At 37.1% G+C, this 17,916-nt stretch overlaps 8 protein-coding genes across 8 annotated transcripts; 4 read left to right on the top strand and 4 right to left on the bottom strand.

Moving 5' to 3' along the window:
- Positions 1–1,091: 1,091 nt before the first annotated feature.
- Positions 1,092–1,880, bottom strand: EV154DRAFT_567220 (uncharacterized protein; the record flags this gene model as incomplete). Its single annotated transcript, XM_051605999.1, has 3 exons — positions 1,092–1,244; positions 1,321–1,661; positions 1,745–1,880. 3 exons carry the CDS (start codon positions 1,878–1,880, stop codon positions 1,092–1,094), a joined length of 630 nt encoding a protein of 209 aa, XP_051454151.1.
- A 755-nt stretch (positions 1,881–2,635) lies between these two features.
- On the bottom strand, positions 2,636–3,916 carry EV154DRAFT_554438 (uncharacterized protein; the record flags this gene model as incomplete). Its single annotated transcript, XM_051605192.1, has 5 exons — positions 2,636–2,890; positions 2,946–3,393; positions 3,446–3,551; positions 3,599–3,666; positions 3,849–3,916. The coding sequence occupies 4 exons, from the start codon at positions 3,914–3,916 to the stop codon at positions 3,111–3,113; spliced, it is 525 nt and encodes a 174-aa protein (XP_051454150.1). The 3' UTR covers positions 2,636–2,890; positions 2,946–3,110.
- Positions 3,917–4,936: 1,020 nt separating this feature from the next.
- EV154DRAFT_484822 (uncharacterized protein) lies at positions 4,937–7,746 on the top strand (the record flags this gene model as incomplete). The annotated part of the gene is made up of 3 exons (XM_051598693.1): positions 4,937–5,670; positions 5,739–6,133; positions 6,212–7,746. The coding sequence occupies 3 exons, from the start codon at positions 4,937–4,939 to the stop codon at positions 7,744–7,746; spliced, it is 2,664 nt and encodes an 887-aa protein (XP_051454149.1).
- A 1,439-nt stretch (positions 7,747–9,185) lies between these two features.
- Positions 9,186–9,898, top strand: EV154DRAFT_484821 (uncharacterized protein; the record flags this gene model as incomplete). Its single annotated transcript, XM_051598692.1, has 3 exons — positions 9,186–9,337; positions 9,394–9,621; positions 9,895–9,898. 3 exons carry the CDS (start codon positions 9,186–9,188, stop codon positions 9,896–9,898), a joined length of 384 nt encoding a protein of 127 aa, XP_051454148.1.
- Positions 9,899–10,750: 852 nt separating this feature from the next.
- On the top strand, positions 10,751–12,405 carry EV154DRAFT_470078 (uncharacterized protein). The gene is made up of 5 exons (XM_051597842.1): positions 10,751–11,161; positions 11,221–11,425; positions 11,505–11,620; positions 11,675–11,855; positions 11,917–12,405. Exons 1-5 carry the CDS (start codon positions 10,908–10,910, stop codon positions 12,190–12,192), a joined length of 1,032 nt encoding a protein of 343 aa, XP_051454147.1. The 5' UTR covers positions 10,751–10,907; the 3' UTR covers positions 12,193–12,405.
- Positions 12,406–12,513: 108 nt separating this feature from the next.
- EV154DRAFT_520170 (uncharacterized protein) lies at positions 12,514–13,927 on the top strand. Its single transcript, XM_051602800.1, has 3 exons — positions 12,514–12,928; positions 12,981–13,041; positions 13,105–13,927. The coding sequence occupies exons 1-3, from the start codon at positions 12,551–12,553 to the stop codon at positions 13,866–13,868; spliced, it is 1,203 nt and encodes a 400-aa protein (XP_051454146.1). The 5' UTR covers positions 12,514–12,550; the 3' UTR covers positions 13,869–13,927.
- On the bottom strand, positions 13,898–15,138 carry EV154DRAFT_10676 (uncharacterized protein). Its single transcript, XM_051593881.1, has 2 exons — positions 14,087–15,138; positions 13,898–14,026 (listed from the first exon to the last, which is right to left on the bottom strand). The coding sequence occupies exons 1-2, from the start codon at positions 14,885–14,887 to the stop codon at positions 13,928–13,930; spliced, it is 900 nt and encodes a 299-aa protein (XP_051454145.1). The 5' UTR covers positions 14,888–15,138; the 3' UTR covers positions 13,898–13,927.
- A 772-nt stretch (positions 15,139–15,910) lies between these two features.
- Positions 15,911–17,014, bottom strand: EV154DRAFT_470067 (12-oxo-phytodienoic acid-like protein; the record flags this gene model as incomplete). The annotated part of the gene is made up of 1 exon (XM_051597841.1): positions 15,911–17,014. The coding sequence occupies one exon, from the start codon at positions 17,012–17,014 to the stop codon at positions 15,911–15,913; it is 1,104 nt and encodes a 367-aa protein (XP_051454144.1).
- Between the last annotated feature and the right edge of the window lie 902 nt (positions 17,015–17,916).

Genomic DNA, 17,916 nt, shown 5'->3' with positions numbered 1-17,916 from the left:
GTGGTCAATGTGGTAAGCGTTGGAGGTCTTAAAAGGCCCTGGTCTCGCTAACGGCGCTACTGCTCTTCTTTGATGTTTATCTCATTAAGCTACTGAAATAAAAGGTATATATTTAGAAGACTAGGACATTTCAAAATCCATGCTAACTCCTTATATGACGTTTTGAGGACGAAATCTTACAATTGTTGATTCACAAATGTAAAAGAGAACGTCAATTCAACTGTAGGAGATGGACTGCCATTTTCGGTTGTTTTCATCTAGCCAATGTAGCAACTAGAAAGGGGGTCATACGGATCCACTGAAGACTAGCACAGGATTTGGTTCTCCTACAAACATCAATTAGAGCGGACTGTTCAACGATTCTACATACCTTCTAGTCTGTGGTCAATGTGGTAAGCGTTGGAGGTCTTAAAATGCCCTGGTCTCGCTAACGGCGCTACTGCTCTTCTTTGATGTTTATCTCATCAGACTACTGAAATAAAAGGTATATATTTACAAGACTATGACACTTCAAAATCCATACTAAATCCTTATATGACGTTTTGAGGACGAAATCTTACAATTATTGATTCACAAATGTAAAAAAGAAAGCCAATTTTTCGGTTGTTTTCATCTAGACAATGTAGCAACTAGAAAGGGAGTCATACGGATCCGCTGAACACTAGCACTGGATTCGTCTTGCCTGAAAAGTCTGATGTATCTTTCTAAGGGTTGGTTTAGTATAGATTTGTTAAGAATAAAAACTCCCATCAATTTTTAGATGAATAGTTTGTACAAAGAAGCTGCCAAGAAAAAACGGAATACAGTTTCTATGTTAATTTCCATGTGGCGTAATTTTAGAAGAGATCTGTGGATATGACTACCAGCTATATAAAAGAATAAAGGGAATATATGCTAAATTCCATCATTTACAAAGAATAAACAGACATAGTTTTATAAAACCCTTGATTTACTACTGAAAAATGAGAGATATCGATGTTTATATAAAAAGCTGGAGTAAAAACAACATGTGATTGATGAATATCGGAAGGCTGATACAATAGAGACATTGTTGAGGTAGTTAAACTTGAAAGAAAAGAAATCACACATCTTTAATTGTGTTTCGTTTCATTGTTATTTCTTTCAATTCTATATGACTTCTTGCTTAGCCAAGTTTTTGGAACTGAACTTTTTTTATGTGCCTTTCCATCTCTAATTGCCTTAGCGTGGTCATGAATTTTTTCTGCCATAACGATAGACAAATCCTAAAAAAAAAAATAGTAAATAAGTAATTGTTAACTCTTGATTGCATTATTTTGTTGAAATAATCCTAAGCTGTACAAGTTTAGATATAATGGATAGAATTAAGACAAGATTGCCCGATGACTTGGTCACTGAGGTGGATGAAAGTTCAGTCGAGATGTATGCCTTGGGCCCACCAAGATGCATTGCATAAGTGTATAAATGGTCATCCATGACCAAGATTCCGAAGACTACTGGATCATGGATCCCGACATCAAACAACTCATTCATCATAATTTTCATCTCTTTTCCAATTTTGACCTTGTCATTCTCCAGCTTTTGACGGCCTTCGATAGGTTTAACCTCAGCGACCAAAACAACAAATCTGTGTGACAATCCATTGGCGTAAATGCCAAAATCGGGCTTTATGTCTTCATGCCCTTTCAACGAAAATCAAATAGTATTAAATAGGTCAGTATATGAATGTATGTGCGTCAAGTGATATTATTCTGTATTGGCTTACCAGAATGCTTTATGTTGATATCACTACAGAAAGTAACGTCAAGGAGGGGACTCAGAACATCGTGGACGAAAGAGTCTTCTCGACCTTCAGCATAGCCACTGATTTTGATTGTAGGAAGACTAAACGATAGAGACATTAGTTTTGATGGTTTCTCAATATTTTTGTTTTCTACTTTATGATCCAGCCTGTATAGTATATATTACCTACATTCAGTGAAGCACGTTAGCAACCATCAAATATAAATCATTTTTAGATTCCAATCCTTGATTTAGGAATTCAACGCTGTCAACTTGTACAGGTATCTTCATCTTCTTCTGGGACTTCTAAAATCTTCGAGTCAATTGTAATTTCCTTTTATCCCAGTATGATGAGGAATTGATAAATCAGATGCAGAATTTTCTTGTTCTTGGTTGTCACTATCCCATTCATCTTTGTCTTGGCTGAGTTGTTGGTCGTGCTCTGATTCAGGCAGCAAATATTAAGACCTCCGTATTTTGTTTAAATGTGTTTTTTATACCACTTACAGCAATCCCGACCAAGACCAGCAAGAATATATAATCACAACCATTTACAGTGCAACCCCTGCTATTCACAGTCTTTCCTTACAGTGGGATCAAAAACCCAAGGACCCAGTCTATGAAGTGACCATCTTATAGCAAAGACTAGCCGTAGCCGTATTATTGCAAGAATGGCCATGTATCTTTTATATTTTTTTGTTAAAAAAAAAGAACTGATAATTTGGTGTCTCTTGAAAAAAATTAAAGTTATTACATACTAACCTTTTAACTTTCATTCAAAAAATGAATGAAAAAAGGAGCTCTGTTAAAGGAAAAGCAAAAGGGATAAAATGTGCGAACGAGTTTTTTTTTGTAAGCTGATAAACAAGCTTATGTCAGGATGATTTCATTTGTCTATTTTACTTAAAATAGAAACATATTCAAACCCCACCCCAAGCAAGTCAGAACTTGGAAAGCATCCTATGAAGTTTAGACGATATGGCATGTCAACCGTTATGATGACATTTCCCGCAGAACACCCCTCGACCATACTTTTTTCAACCTTCGGTAAGGTGACCAATTGACATTGGAAGCACAGTACTGTGATTCCCAGTCTTGATTTACCGACTGTTTAAAAATGCTACCTATTCTTTGTACGAGGTTTAATTTTTCAGAAAAACGTTATGGGTTTGAAGCTAATTTACCCAGTCTTTCAAAAATAAATGACACCCAATTTCGCAGATCAAAAAAGGTAAGCATGTAGGGAAGATCTTTATGAGCACCCTGTAAATGTGCAATAAGAGTATCAGTGGTGTTTGAACTCATTAAGTTTACATCCCCTGCGAGAAAGAGAAAGTGTACAGTCTCCTTTATATCAAAACTGGATAAAAGCTTGTTGTAGTGTTCAATGGCAATAGAGATACGAATAAAACCATGCTTTTATGCTCAATGCCAAGTGTATTGACACTTGACTTTCTCTTCCGTTTATTACTGGTACTCTGTATGGCATTATCAGCCATCCCACTATGCCCAATATTCTTTTTTTTTATGCTCTCGAAATTCCTGTACAATTTTGAGGGAGTTGTCGGTGATTGACGAACAAGTTCCCAGGTAATGATATCCAAATTGTTACTGAAGATATGACATTTTTCACTAGAATTCAAGAAATAAAAGTTTGATGGAGATAGATGCATTTCCCATTTACATATATGCGTAAAACATTTTCGTCGCTCTTTCATTATTGTCGGCATAATTTTGAGCTTTAATATTGTTTAAACCTATTCTTGCAGAAGCATAGTTTTCCATGCTCACTATTCGTACATGCTTTAAATGCAATATGCTATGCCACTAGCCTTACTTTTTTTGGCATTGTTATTTGATGCTATCAAATCCCGCTTAGCTCCTGTTACAAATAATTGAGATCTGCTAATGTAACACCAATCAGTTCTAGTTGTTATTGGTCAAATCAGTTATGACATTAAGGCACAAGCAGATAATACATTTACACTTCCACATTTTCAATTCCATGACAATTCAAATCCGATTCTTTCAAATTGTATACTCTACACCAGGATTGCTCTCAATTGTTTGCATCACTAGACTTCTACTCGGAATTATGCTGTCTTTCTGTTTTTGTTTGCTCTAATCCAGAGAGAGCTTCTTGATAGGTTGTCATATTTGTGTTTTAACATCTTATTACGCAAATTTTTAAAGTCTCTCTTCTCACATCTTACAATTTTCAGAGGGTGTATGTATACGCGGTCTTTGTTAATATTCTTGATCAATATCGTAATATATATTAAGTGACCTAGCCTAAAGCTGAGCAATTAACTCGGGGGTGTTCCCATCTTAAAGAGTAGCTGTGATGTCACGACAGTCAATATTATTCTTTGATAAAAGTAATGTTCAAAACCTACTCCCTACCTACTTATAAAAGAATGACTCGGACTGTAAAAAGGTGATTCTTTGAGTTGGTCAACGTCAATCACCTAATCTTGTTACCAATAACACAAGTTGACTGGGAGTAAGGTGTAAGACCATTTCATAAGCGGTAAGTGATTCTTAATGTAAACTTGGAGAGATGAAAAAAAAACAGGTGTTAGAATAACTAGTTGACGCTGGCTGGGGGAAGCACTGTATTTGGTTTTTTTTTGTTTTAAAAATGTCATGTGGGGGACAAACAACTAAAAAGAAACTTTTGACGGTCCGCATTTCGACTTGTGCAACCTTATTTAGGGAAAAATAAACCAGTAAAAAAGCGCTGTGTTTCAGAAAATAGTTCAAGTTTAGCTTGATTGGTGTGTGTGGGGATGTATAATATAGTAAAAAAAAAGTGGGCGTTTTTTTTTTATTATTTCTTTTTTAGCAAATAAATATTCCCCTTCTTCCCTTCCATCCCTTTTCTTTCTTCTATACATATATAAAAAAAAAACAAGAAAAAAAAATGACAAGTACAGATAACACACGTAAAAGAAAGGGAGAGTTTGTTGAGCCAAAAACCATCAACACTAGTTGGACAGACTATGTGTATTCATCACCAAATTCACCACAGCAACAACAACAACAGCAACAACAACAACAGCTTCACCACTCACAACAACTACATCATCATCAGCAACAGCACCAACAGACAGATTTTGACTCTATTCTACAAGGAAATAACAATGAAAGAAGGCACTCGGTATCTGTTGCAGAAATGAATTTTCACTCGTTTGATAAGATGGGTTGGAATAATCAAGATTTAGTGATGAATGCTAGTGGAAACTCACTTCCATCTTCGTGGTCTTCTTCCAGTAGTTCTGATCCGAACCCGATGATTCATCGACGTGCCATGTCACTACGACTCGATAACTTGCCTATTCAACAGCACATGGATATGCATCACCGTGCTTCAATCTCCACTGCTTCACCCACCACACCCGCCTTCTTTTCTCCCAGCTTCCTGGACGCATTAAAGCAAGATGATGATATCATGATGGATACTTCATTTGAAAATCATCACGGTTTAACCGATGATCTCATCCACAACTTTATGATGAACCAGCAGGAACAGTCAACAATCACACCATCTGTTATCAACACGGGAGAAGTAAACAATCTAACAAACTGGCTTTTAAATGGTGATTCGCCCAATACCACTACTTCCTCTTCTTCTCCTCCTCTTGTCCAAACAAACTCCTCACCTAGTCCTCCTATCCAATCATTCTTACAGCATCCATCGATCCCGGAAGAGGAAGACGAAGATATGGATTCTCACGAGAAACAACGTACCAGGTTGGAGATCGCTTCTCGCATGATCCCACCCGTACCAAACAATGCCATCGCCATAAAACCACTTGTTCAAAAATATCTTTCTACCTTTGAAAATGAGCAAAAAGTCATGATTCATACCAGTAAAGTAGCTCAAAAGAGTTATGGCACAGAGAAACGGTAATGAATTGAGCCCCCCCCCCCTTTCATATGTACATACAGACTAAATGGAAAATCATTATAAATAGATTCTTGTGTCCACCACCTTCAACCTTACTTTCGGGCACGTCTTGGTGGACAAAGAACGGCAATGTTCTACATCCACCGAATTTAGTAGTGCAAATTTCTGGAGAAAAGACGAGCCAAAATGGAGTGATTGAATGGTATGATACAACAACAGGTGCATTACTGGATAATACCACTTCTACCAGTTTAGCCAGTCATCAAAGTAACACAGCCATGTCGGGAAATTGTGTATCCAAACAACTGCATATTAACGATGCTGATGAGAAGCGAAAAAGAGTGGAAGTCCTCGTCAAAATTCATTTGGCCAATGGCATCTATCTGGGCACGTTACATTCCAAAGGAATCAAAGTTATCAGTAAACCCTCCAAAAAGCGTCAAAGCGTCAAGAACATGGAACGTAAGTTTTAAAAATTTTAATAGACCCCCAAATAATAATCATATGATTAAACACTACACCTTATATATATATATACAGTTTGCATTCATCATGGCACAACCATTTCCTTGTTTAACCGTATACGCTCACAAACAGTCTCAACCAAGTATCTGGGCGTTTCCATTAATGGCGCTGGCGGAACAGGAACAGAAGGAGGAGATAAAAATAGTACTTGCTTTGTGGCAAGAACCGGTTCTTGGGATCCCTTTGTAATTTGGATTGTGGATACAACGAGAGCACCTGATTCTACAGCCAGCGCTAATCGTCCACAACAACAAAATCATCATCCCGAAAACCCACATTTCCCTCCGGCACCAGCTATTGCATTACAGACCACGACAGGCCAATCGCCTATTGCACTTCACTATAATCAGGCCATTGTATTACAGTGTGTATCTACCGGTTTAGTGAGTCCGGTCATGGTGATCCGTAAGGTGGATAAAGGCAGTATGATTATGGGAGGCAACCGTCTTGATGATTTGACTGGTTCCACTGGTGGAGAATGTGGAGATGAAGCGTTGGGGGATCCAGTATCCCAGTTACATAAGATTGCCTTTCAAATCGTACAAGATCCATCCATTGCGCATAAGAACAAGTCTAAAAATGCGCCTTTCAACCCACGCCCCATGAACTCGATGCATAGTGAGTGGAATTTACCTCAAACGAGTCAGGCCATCACGTATCTTGCTTGTTTAAGCGATGTAGTAGGTATGCATAAAACCACTACCGGACGTCAATTTGTTTCTTGTCGTCCTATCCCACCATCATTGCAACAAAGTCCAATGCTGGATACGACATGGTCTGATTTTGATAGTTACGATATTTTGTCTTCGGTGGTATCGCAGCAAGAGAACGGAAAGATCACACGAAAGCGTCGCGTTTCTTGCGATGTGAATTTGGCTAAACCCATGTCATTACCTAAATACCCTACCTCATCCACATCCACCAACTCCATTAACAAGATCAATAACCGAAGAAGAGTCAATTCATTGAATGATGGATTAATGCCTGTGAAGATAGAAGCTGGCGGTGCGGGTCGTCGCAGTAGTATTTCTTCACAACAGTTTCAAAATGATCGACGCGGTAGTATGAGTTCAGATGGAGGCATCTATCAGGTGAATGGTGCTTGTTGGACCGAAGATGTATCCGATGCATCCGTGTGGACCATTGTAGGTACGGACTGTGCCAGTTATAAATTCTGGACACCACCCACTTCTGCCCTTGCCGACTTCAGCGCACCCTTTCATTCCAATCTAGGGCAAGGAAACGCCATCACCCCTTTCCCATTGCTAAGCAGCCAACAGACGATTCATCATAACAAGCATACCCAAGTACTCAATTTAGCAGGCGAAAATTTTACAAGGGAGATCACCGTATGGTTTGGAGATATTAAGGCGCCTCGTACAGACTATAAATCACGAGATGCTATTTCTTGTACTGTACCTGAAATTAGCGAATTAACCAAGAGTCCTGCTTCCATGTTGGATGAGCAGACAAAGTTACATAAAATACCGATCTTGTTTGTTCGTGCTGATGGTGTCATCTATAACACGGATGTATTTTATACTTTCTAAAACAACTCTTTCTTTTTCTTTTTTACTTTTCTTTATATGATCTTTCTATATATGAACCGCTTTTCTCCTTTACTGTATACATGAATAAAATTTGTACTATGATTTCCCTTTTTTTTTCTCAATGGTCATTTGTGTAATAGAGTCGTATTTTGCATTAATGGTTGTACATTAATCTCATCTAATTAAACTTTAATTTTCATCATCCTCCACCAATCCCATTATAGTAGATCCAAGAGATTACGATAGGCGTCATGTGCTTTCCCTTTTTTCCAAAGTCCACTTCTGTGTTTTTGGTGCACCTGTAGCAAAATCTCGTTCTGTCAAAACATTTCAGCTTTATGATTATTTTTATACACAAGAGTATATATGTTTTCCAACCTTTATTTTTTACAAATTAATAAAAGAGCTAACAAGTTATTTTCTCTTTCCTATTTATTGCTTAGTAGTAGAACCTCAATTAATAGAATTCTTTTGTTACAATGAGGCGGTTCCTTATTAGCCCACTCTTGTGTTCATCATTAAGTCTCTTGGCTTATGCGTGCCAACAAGCCAATAAAGAGTAACCCGCTTGGCTAAACTGGCTAACAGAGTTATATGCAATTCTTATTTCAGGTAAATACTTCTATATATCAAATACTGCATAATAGCATACTAAACTAATACAAAAAGGTGAGGTGTTGTACAGAATAATATGTTAGGTTAAAGAAGTGGCGTCATGTGTAAAAACAATATGAAGATATGTGATTAATTTATTGGATTTTTTAGACCCTTTTTTTTATGATTAAGTCATTCGAAAGAGAAAGATGACATTAGTAACTTGGCTGATAAGAAAGACTAAAGAATAACTACCTAGATTGAAAAGAGATTTTACTCCAGTAGTCTGACATAATTTTTAAAAAGTACCAACATTGGCTTAAGATATAAAAAAACAAATTTATTTTCTATGTCCCTCAACCATAAAGCTGGAAGAGAGTTAAGGCCTTCGGATATTATTTTATATGAAACTAGCGGTAACATCCTCTATACCTCATCTCGTCTATTGGCAACAGCTGCATCCTTGTTCCTGCCATAATATCTAGGAATGATACGCTTGTAGGTTAGGCGACACTTCTTCTTGATGTGATTCTCCCTTGATCTGCGGGGTGATCTGTATATCTCTAAATTCTTTTGACAATGTTGGCGCATTAGCCAGAAGCTCAAAGATAAATACATTTTGTTTGTCTTTGAGTAATGTGGGTCGTCCTTGACTTTTATAGATAGTCGCCGACTTTTAAAGAATGTCATTCAAATAAAACTGAGTTTAAGAAAAACCGGCATAGACGTCATGTCGAAGTGTTTTGCATACATCGACTCCCCCCCATCATTGATGCGTGGGTTGTCGTCCTGAAATTTGTTGGTGTATACTTTTATTTTGATTGTTTATTTTTAACTTGTTTTATATGGTATTATTTAGCATTGGACGTATTCCACATAGTCCAAGAGAGCAATTTATCTTTCACTTACGCCGATACTCTCGTCAGGCCTTTGGTCGAATACCCAGACGAAGATATCTTTTTGATATGGTAAGTCAGCATATGTCAGCTTATTTTATGTATTGTCTTTTTAATTTTAACTGTAATGTCTATGATTACTGATTATTTACTACAGGTTAAATTTGAAAGTACATGAGGAGTGTCATGATAGACCGGACATCTCTGGTACGGTTTTGGCAAACAACCAATCCAATAACATTGTCTGTGTCTGTGAGGTCAAAGGTGAAGGCCGTGTCCATGATACCCATGCTACACTCTGTGACCTGATCAAGATTGAGTGCTTTAGTGCCGACGTGATCAACGCGTACTCAAATAAAAGGGGTTCTAGGCATACATTTGGTCGGTAAGTACTTGGGTTGGGGTAAAATATATGGATTAGTTGATTAACTTATATTAAACAAGCTTTCAAGTAATAATGTATGTAACGACGTTACTTTCGACTCAGAACATTTAAGGGCGTTACAGACCTGGTATTACCTAAAATTTTTTTCGGCTTGACTTCGGGAAGGCTTCATGTAATATAGGAAGTGATGTCGATCCGACTACCATCGTCAATTTATGATAAGAAAATTCTTTTTTCTTGAAATAATGTTCACGTAAAATATCTACACAATAGATGAAAATAAAAATTACAAACCAGTACATGTATATTATATATAAAAATCCACAAAAAAAAAAAAAAAAAAAAAAAAAAAAAATCTGCTTAACGAATAAAAATACAAGAAGGATTAGGTACGTGGCAGTTACTCATCTGTGTTTCTCAACGTTGGGTATTGTGACGCTTATGCCACAATCCTCTCTTTCAAATGAACAAGTGCTTATATTGGCGCAAATTTTGTTCGATTCCATTACTTGGTTAATTCTTTCCAGCTAGTTAGATATTGCTGCCAAAGAAGACAAATGGTAACATATCTCAACATCCTAATTTTTATCCTGTGTTTTGACTTGTTATATGAAAATCACATTTTGGGAAATCTTAGTCATATTGACATAACTGTAGTTACATAATTTAATTGTAGATAATTATTTGCTTGTCCTACTTCTATCCTTTAGTAAATAAGCCCTTTTTTTATGAAGCTCGAGATGATTTTACTGCCAGTTAAAAGACCATGCTCGGTATAAAAGGATTCAGGTATACTTTCAGAATCTTGGCTAAATATAGTTGTAAAACATAAACATAGAGTGTCAAGACATACTTAACGGGTGAATTTAACATTTAGCGTTTAATATCATTCTTATCATAAGTATATACGTGTTTTAAAAAATTTATTTCAAAAGTGTACGGAAAAGTGTATTTGGATGAGTACAAAGAGAGACAGACACATGCTAATTCATTTTAATTGAGCGTAAAATTTAAAAGATACGACGGAGCTCTCGGCAGCACTGTATGATTTAAGAAAATTGGATTGAAATTGCTTTTTTACCCTTAATACACCCATCTATTCACTCAATTCTATAATTTCTCTATGGTTGCATCTTGCATGCATTGAGGTATACATTCTTCATCATTACACAAGCTATCAAGGAACATGTGAAAAAAAAAAAAAAAGTTGTGGATATTCTGAATTTAAATTTCGACCTTTCTTTCTATTTCCCTTTTTGACCTTTTCTTCAGAAAAAACTAAAGAAATGGGATTCGAAAACAAGAAAGTTGCCATTGTTACAGGTGCTAACGGTGGCGTAGGTTACGGCATTTGTCAACACTTGTTAGAGTCTGAATGCGATAATTTAATTCTTGTCATGGCTTGTCGTAATCCAGCAAGGGCAAATAACGCTCGAGAAAGATTATTATTGGAATTTCCACTTGCTCATATCGACATTGAACTAGTTGATGTGGGTAGTGTTCAAAGTGTCTTGACTTTTTCTGAGGCCATCATAAACAAGTAAAGGTTCTTATTGTTTGTCGTTTTGTTATTTTGACGTTTACCTTTTTATTTTTCAGGTACACCCAAGTCAATTACTTGTTTTGTAACGCAGGTATTTTGAGTACTCTCGGTGTCAATTGGAAGCAAGTGTTTTATTTATTGTTCACCGATCCTGTTGGATTACTCGAACGTGCAGATGCTACCATTCAACCTGTGGGTGAGATTAACGAAGATGGCATGGGCAAAGTGTTTGCTTGTAACGTCTTTGGGCACTATGTCATGGTAAAAAAAAAAAAAAAACAAAAACAAAAAAAGAGCAATTACTTTTATTAGTCACGTAATAATTGTTTTTTATACTTAGATGCGTGAATTGGAAAAGTTATTATCCAACTCGGGTGACGGTCGCATTATTTGGACAAGTTCAATTACAGCCGCTTGCACTTCATTTGACATTGATGATTGGCAAGGCATCAAGAGGTAAAGATATTATGTACCACCCATCCGTAATTTTATTGACATAAATGTATATAGTATCGAACCCTATGAATCGTCAAAATGGGCTTGTGATATTATTTCAATTGCTCTCAGTGAGCGTTTTGCAAAGGAGTCTACTCAAATATCATCCTTTACTACTTCTCCTGGTGTAGTTGCCAGCGAAATCGGCGAATTACCTCGTTGGGTAACCAATGCCAGAATTGTTGCACATTATATGGTAAGATAAAAGGGGCAATTATATATATACATATTTGTATTAACAGGGAGATAAAATATAGTTTCGTATAATGGGTGTTGCCTCACAAACCATCACGGCCTACAATGGCGCTTTAGCGGATGTTTATGCAGCACTCGAACCTCTCAAAAAAATGAATTTCTTGTACCGCTACGGCTCCTTATCTAATCGTTGGGGCAAAACATACGTTTGTGCTACGCCTGTAGAGAATTATGATCGCAGCACTGCCCAAAAATTGGTGGACAATTGTGAATTATCTTATCAGGCCTACAAAAAAAACACGGCTATCAGGACAGCAGCACCTATGGATTTAAAATGAAAAAACATATACTTTCCAAGTTAATTTATTTACTCATTCTGCATTACACAAAAAACTATTAATTTCAAATTCTCCTTAATAATACGTCTCTTTAAAAAGCGTATCGCTGTCAGTTATATAATGTTTATACGAATACCGATCAAGCACAAATCAGGATCATTCATTTGAATGTATCAAGTGTATCAAGTGTAACATTTCTTTTTTTTTTTTTTTACACTGCTGTAATTTAAAGGGTAATGCTTGCATCATAGCCAATCATGAAAGCCAGGAATTCCTGTATTCAAAAAACCTCGATTTCTTGAAATTTGGTGTCACACGTTCTTTTTTTTTTAATATTGTTTCTCATAATACTTCTCCAATGGACGAGACGAATAAAGAAGAGGCTTTACGTTGTTTGAAAATCGCAAAGAACCAGTTTGGCTCAAAGAATTATGAGGCAGCTGTTCGTTTGACCAAGAAATCGTTGGCCTTGTACACAACACAAGAAGCACAAGAGTTTTTGACAAAGGCCAAGGAGAAGGCTGCCAGTGGTGAATCGTCAGGTTCTTCCACAAGCATTCCTCAGCAGCAGCAGCAGCAGCAAGAACAAGAAAAAAAGAAGCAAGCCGATAAACCTTCTTCTAAACAACAGTCAGCTGAAGTAAGAGAAATACTGGCTTGTGGTACTGATTACTATAAGGTTTTGAAAGTGAGTAAGAACTGTACGGAGGTCGACATCAAAAAGTCTTACAGAAAGGTAATTGAGAGTGGCACATGATGATGAATAAACCCTCACGCATTTACTCTAGCTTGCACTCAAATTCCATCCCGATAAAAACACGACACCTGGTGCCGACGAAGCGTTTAAACGTAAATATTTTACACTTCGTGAAAAAAAAAAAGACTATTTTAACTAACTTTGTTTGTTGTCAGTCATCTCGAAAGCATTCACAATTTTGTCTGATCCTCAAAAGAGAGCCATTCACGATGCTGGCGGTTCTGATCCAGAACAGCGTGGTGGTGGAGGTGGACACCCAGGATTTTCCGGATTTAGAGCACAGAGTTATGGAGCTTCACCATTTGGTGATGAAGTATCGCCTGAAGATTTGTTCAACATGTTCTTCGGTGGAGGACAAGGAGTAAACATGGCAAATATGAGACAGGGCGGGCAGACCTTTTCATTTGGTGGTAATGGATTCAGCAGTGCAACCTTTGTTGGACCAGGTTTTCGCACCAGATCATTTGGACAACAAGCTCAACATGCCCAACCCCAACAACAAAGATCATTGGCTTCACTTTTACTGCAAATCTTACCTTTGATCCTGCTATTTGGCTATACAGTATTTTCTAGTTTATTAACAGATGAAACACCCGTCTTCTCTTTCCAACCCACTTCAGTTTATTCACAACCCAGAACTACAGCATCTCACAATGTACCATTTTATGTTGATCCAAATGCTTTCAAGCCATATCTAGCCAACAAATATAAATTATCAAAAGTTGAACAGCAAGTAGAGGTGGATTGGGTTCGCTCTTTACAACAATTATGCTTAGAGGAACGTAAAGAACGACAAGTCAAATTAAATAATGCCCGTGGTGTATTTGGATTTGTACGTAACGAAAAGCTATACCAGGAGGCAGTAAACATGAAGTTGTATAGTTGTGATGAGTTGAAAAGATTTGGATATGAATATTAATAATAATAATAATAAAAAAAAAGAAAAGAAAACGAAAAGAGAAAAAGGAAATAGAAGGCTTAAATTAATGCCAATTCTAAAGTCCAAGTACGCCTTGCCCAAAGCCTAATCGATTCCCCATTAATATCCACTGTATTTCCATCCCACCAGCATTTTCTCTATTATTTTTTAAAGAATGCTTAGTTTGCATGATTAAAATCAAAATTACGGTCACTTACCGCAGGCTTTCTCCAAAACAATAACAGCTTCTGTGCCGTCGCCATGTGATTATCAGGCCCTGATGTTTGTAACAACACTAAACTCATGCTAATAATACAAGTCCTGTTGGGTTCGACTTCACGATGACCCCATACGTCTTGTCTTGTAAACCCAGCATCACATAGCATATCAATCAAATGCTGCTCGGCCACATTATTCTCCCTAGCAATGTTCTTCTGGAGGGCAGCAAAGACTTTATTCTGTACCTTCAAATAGTCCCCTGATGCCAATTTGATACTAGATAAATTGGCTTTTGATTTGGATACCACACAGTAGTACTCTAACTCTTCACGAAGTACTATGATCGGCTGTTTATCTAAAAGGGAGGGATAGTATTGTGCGGCTGGTGAAGAAGAAAATATAGAGCCTTCATTTTGCAACTCGTGCTCGTCTCTTGTTTCCAGTGCATATTGGTAAAACTGTAACACATACTCTAAACATGCGGAGTCAAAGTCGACATATGTCGTCAATACTTCGTCTTCAGAGCCAACATGCTCTTCCTCTTCACTGTCGACGGTATTAGGATCAGATCTACCCAACACAAGTCCATTAGGAAACATGGCAATTAATAAGCTCTCTGGTAAACTAACTAGAGTGTCTCTATCTAATTTGACACGAACTCCACGTAAGTCCAGCTCTAGTATTTGAGGAATAGCGTCTGGCGTCGTATTATCATATTCTTCTTCATATTGCTGTGCCGAATAGATAAGCTGCTCATCCACATCGTGTTGTTCGTTAGTTTGGTCATTGGTTGTGGTCATTGTGATTATAAAAGAAAGAAACACAAAAAAAAAGAGGGGAGAGGAAGGAAGAGGAGCAATTGGAATGAATTCTTTGAAAGGGCGCGAATGTTTTCGCGCGATATGTCCTTATGCAACATGGTCTCCTTATTTATGTGTAACATCAGAACCGTGTTTGGGACAAAAAAACAGACACTGCTCATGGCCAGTAGCTATAAAATTGCATGTGACATGAAAACGAAGTCTGGAATTAGCACTTGTCATTGCTACTTTTTCATACTAACTGGGTGAGTTTACTTTTTATTTTTAATTTCTATCTTACTTTTCGCATCCAAATTTGTAGCATGACAGCGTTGATAGCAAAAGGCTATATCTTTAACTACATTGTAAAAGTCGAAAGATAAAGCTGGTTTAATGATTTCATATATATGTATCAATACTCTAAACACCTTCACATTTAATCCATATTGAATCCTGTGATTAATCTTTTATGGTCCAAGTATCATTTGTTTTGCTATTAATATGTAGTTTATGTAAAAAGAAATAGGGTTATTTCCTATGCTTTTTTAGTCTATTTAAAGGATCTGACAAAGCCAGGTAAGTTATCACTATCATTGGCACAAATAATACACGAGTCCATTATGTCGATTGGATGGACTGTTGATAGAACTTTATTACTTTATTACTCAAATAGTTTGAGGTGATCACTAATGATGTCAACGTATTGCAACATGCATGTATATGACGTAAGATTGTATACATCTTTGACCTGCCTCACCATTACTTATTACAAAGCTTGGCATATTAGCTGCATATACTTAAAATTTTACAAAGCTGAAATGAATAGGTTTTTCTTCCTATCAAAAGTGCCTATATACATTGAAAGGTAATTAAATCTATATCGAGAGCTGAACTTACTGCACAAATGTCGCACACAAGCTAACTCTCAAACTAGTGCTATGCTAACTATTTTAAAATGTTGGATTAAAAGTTTAATTTATTAATAATATACAAAGGGTAAAGTTATAGTGAGTATAATTTGCTTTAGCTCTTGGTTTCATCGTAGAAAGGGTAGTCAGTATATCCATGAGCATCACCTCCATAAAAGGAACTTCTATCATAATTATTTAATTCCCAATCGTTAGCAAGACGAGCAGGAAGATCAGGGTTAGCAATGAATGCACGACCAAAGGCAATCAAATCACCAGTCTTTTCAGCTAAGTTAATTGCATGTTGAGTGGTGTTAGAGAACCCACCAGCAGTAACAAAAGGACCCTTCCAAATTTTACGATAAGTTTCAAGAGAATCGGGAGCAGGCACATCAGTGTCTACAAAGAAATTGGAACGAGCTTCAATGAAATGAAGATATGCCAAGTTGGCATGCCTCTTTTGAATCTCGGTGGTCAAATAAGTCCAGGTTTCGACAACAGTATCATCTTGCATGTCTTGGAAGCTACCACCAGGTGAGAAACGAATAGCAACGCGCTCAGCACCAACAGCTTCAACAACAGCGTCAACAACTTCAAGAGCAAAACGACTACGGTTCTCAATAGATCCACCATAGTTATCAGTACGTTTGTTGCTACCCGAGTTGATAAATTGATCAAGGAGGTAACCGTTGGAACCATGAATTTCAACACCATCAAAACCAGCTTCGATGGCGTATAATGCAGCACGCTTGTATTGTTCAACGATCGTTTTAATTTCATCGACTTCAAGAGCACGAGGAACTTCATATTCGCCTCCAAGGACAGGTGTACCTGTAATGGCAATAGCTGATGCTGAGACAATTTGTTCTTGGTTGGGGTTGAATAACTTTGAGGCAGCACGGCCATTGTGCCAGAGTTGCAGGAAAATAGTTCCTTTCTTTTCATGAACAGTGGAAGTGACCTTCTTCCAGCCTTCGATTTGCTCCTGGCGGTAAATACCAGGAACTTTAGGAAATCCACCAGCAAGGCAATCGATCAAGGTGGCTTCAGTAATTAAAAGACCACCTTCACTGGTTCTTTGCTTGTAGTATTCTACAAGGAGATCGGTAGGTACGGCCTCAGTAGTAGCTCTGCGTCGGGTCAAAGGAGCAAGGACGACACGATGTTGGAGTAAGCTGTTACCGACCTTGATGGGAGTGAAAATAGCTTTATTACTCATATTTAATTTAATTGATTAAAGTTATATCTAAATGAAATAAATTAAGAGAGGAAGGAAATGAAATGAGGTGGCTTTTTATACAAGTGCCTGTCAGAATGATGATTAATACAAAGCTTTAGCTTGATTTCCGAGGAACACGAATACTGGCTGTGTTTCGGCTTAATTAGATAGCGGACTTACTGTTTACTGTAAAGGCAATCACGACGTAGGGTCTATCAACGAATATGTCTTGGTTTAGAATAAATTTAATTGCGCATAACATCAATCTCTTAAAAAATCGCAATATTTTTTTAAAATCTGAAACCTGCATCAATATTGAGCATGATACTATGCAGAATAGACGTGCATTTTAGCATCGGCTGAACAGATTGACCAGACTTTTCAATAGTATATTGGTTTATCTAACATTGGGGAAATATGATTGGTTAATGCTTTCAAGAAGTTTCCTGCAAAAAATAAGCACGCTAGATTGCATGATAATGGGCGTAATGATAATCTACAAAGATTAAACAACTAAAGACATTCCTAAATTTAAATATGTGTGTGTGTGTGTTTTATTGTTTATAATAATATGTATTGAAATTCAGATGTGTTTGTAAGGATGATACAATTGATGGATTAAATGAAGCGTTTTCGGATTCGTTCAAACATCTCGGGGAGTGATGATGAATAGCGTGATATCTTCAAAAGAGACAACAAGTTAGTTTTAAGTAATTATTATATTAAAATGTGCGGCCTAACTTACCGATGGGATAGCCTCTATGCTCTTGATAGTGGGTTCCAGCACAGTCAGACAAGCGGATCTTAATTTGTTAATGACTTGAGGGGATGTTTGGAATAAAGCCTGTTGAAGCAATACGACATTTTCATTAGCGTATCTTTCACAGGGACTGTATGCGGTT

Source organism: Mucor mucedo (genome assembly GCF_025094135.1).
Source record: "Mucor mucedo strain NRRL 3635 chromosome Unknown EV154scaffold_100, whole genome shotgun sequence".
NCBI classification, from domain to species: domain Eukaryota; kingdom Fungi; phylum Mucoromycota; class Mucoromycetes; order Mucorales; family Mucoraceae; genus Mucor; species Mucor mucedo.
Note: the sequence above shows the minus strand (reverse complement) of the source record. Positions and strands in the feature narration are given on the sequence as shown.

Coding starts and splice junctions, on each gene's coding strand:
- EV154DRAFT_470078 (XM_051597842.1), top strand. CDS start 10,908: ATGGGATTCGAAAACAAGAAAGTTGCCATTGTTACAGGTGCTAACGGT. Junction 11,162..11,220: donor TCTGAGGCCATCATAAACAA/GTAAAGGTTCTT, acceptor TTTATTTTTCAG/GTACACCCAAGTCAATTACT. Junction 11,426..11,504: donor TCTTTGGGCACTATGTCATG/GTAAAAAAAAAA, acceptor TTTTATACTTAG/ATGCGTGAATTGGAAAAGTT.
- EV154DRAFT_520170 (XM_051602800.1), top strand. CDS start 12,551: ATGGACGAGACGAATAAAGAAGAGGCTTTACGTTGTTTGAAAATCGCA. Junction 12,929..12,980: donor TCAAAAAGTCTTACAGAAAG/GTAATTGAGAGT, acceptor CATTTACTCTAG/CTTGCACTCAAATTCCATCC. Junction 13,042..13,104: donor TGCCGACGAAGCGTTTAAAC/GTAAATATTTTA, acceptor GTTTGTTGTCAG/TCATCTCGAAAGCATTCACA.
- EV154DRAFT_10676 (XM_051593881.1), bottom strand. CDS start 14,887: ATGACCACAACCAATGACCAAACTAACGAACAACACGATGTGGATGAG. Junction 14,027..14,086: donor TGTTTTGGAGAAAGCCTGCG/GTAAGTGACCGT, acceptor AAAAAATAATAG/AGAAAATGCTGGTGGGATGG.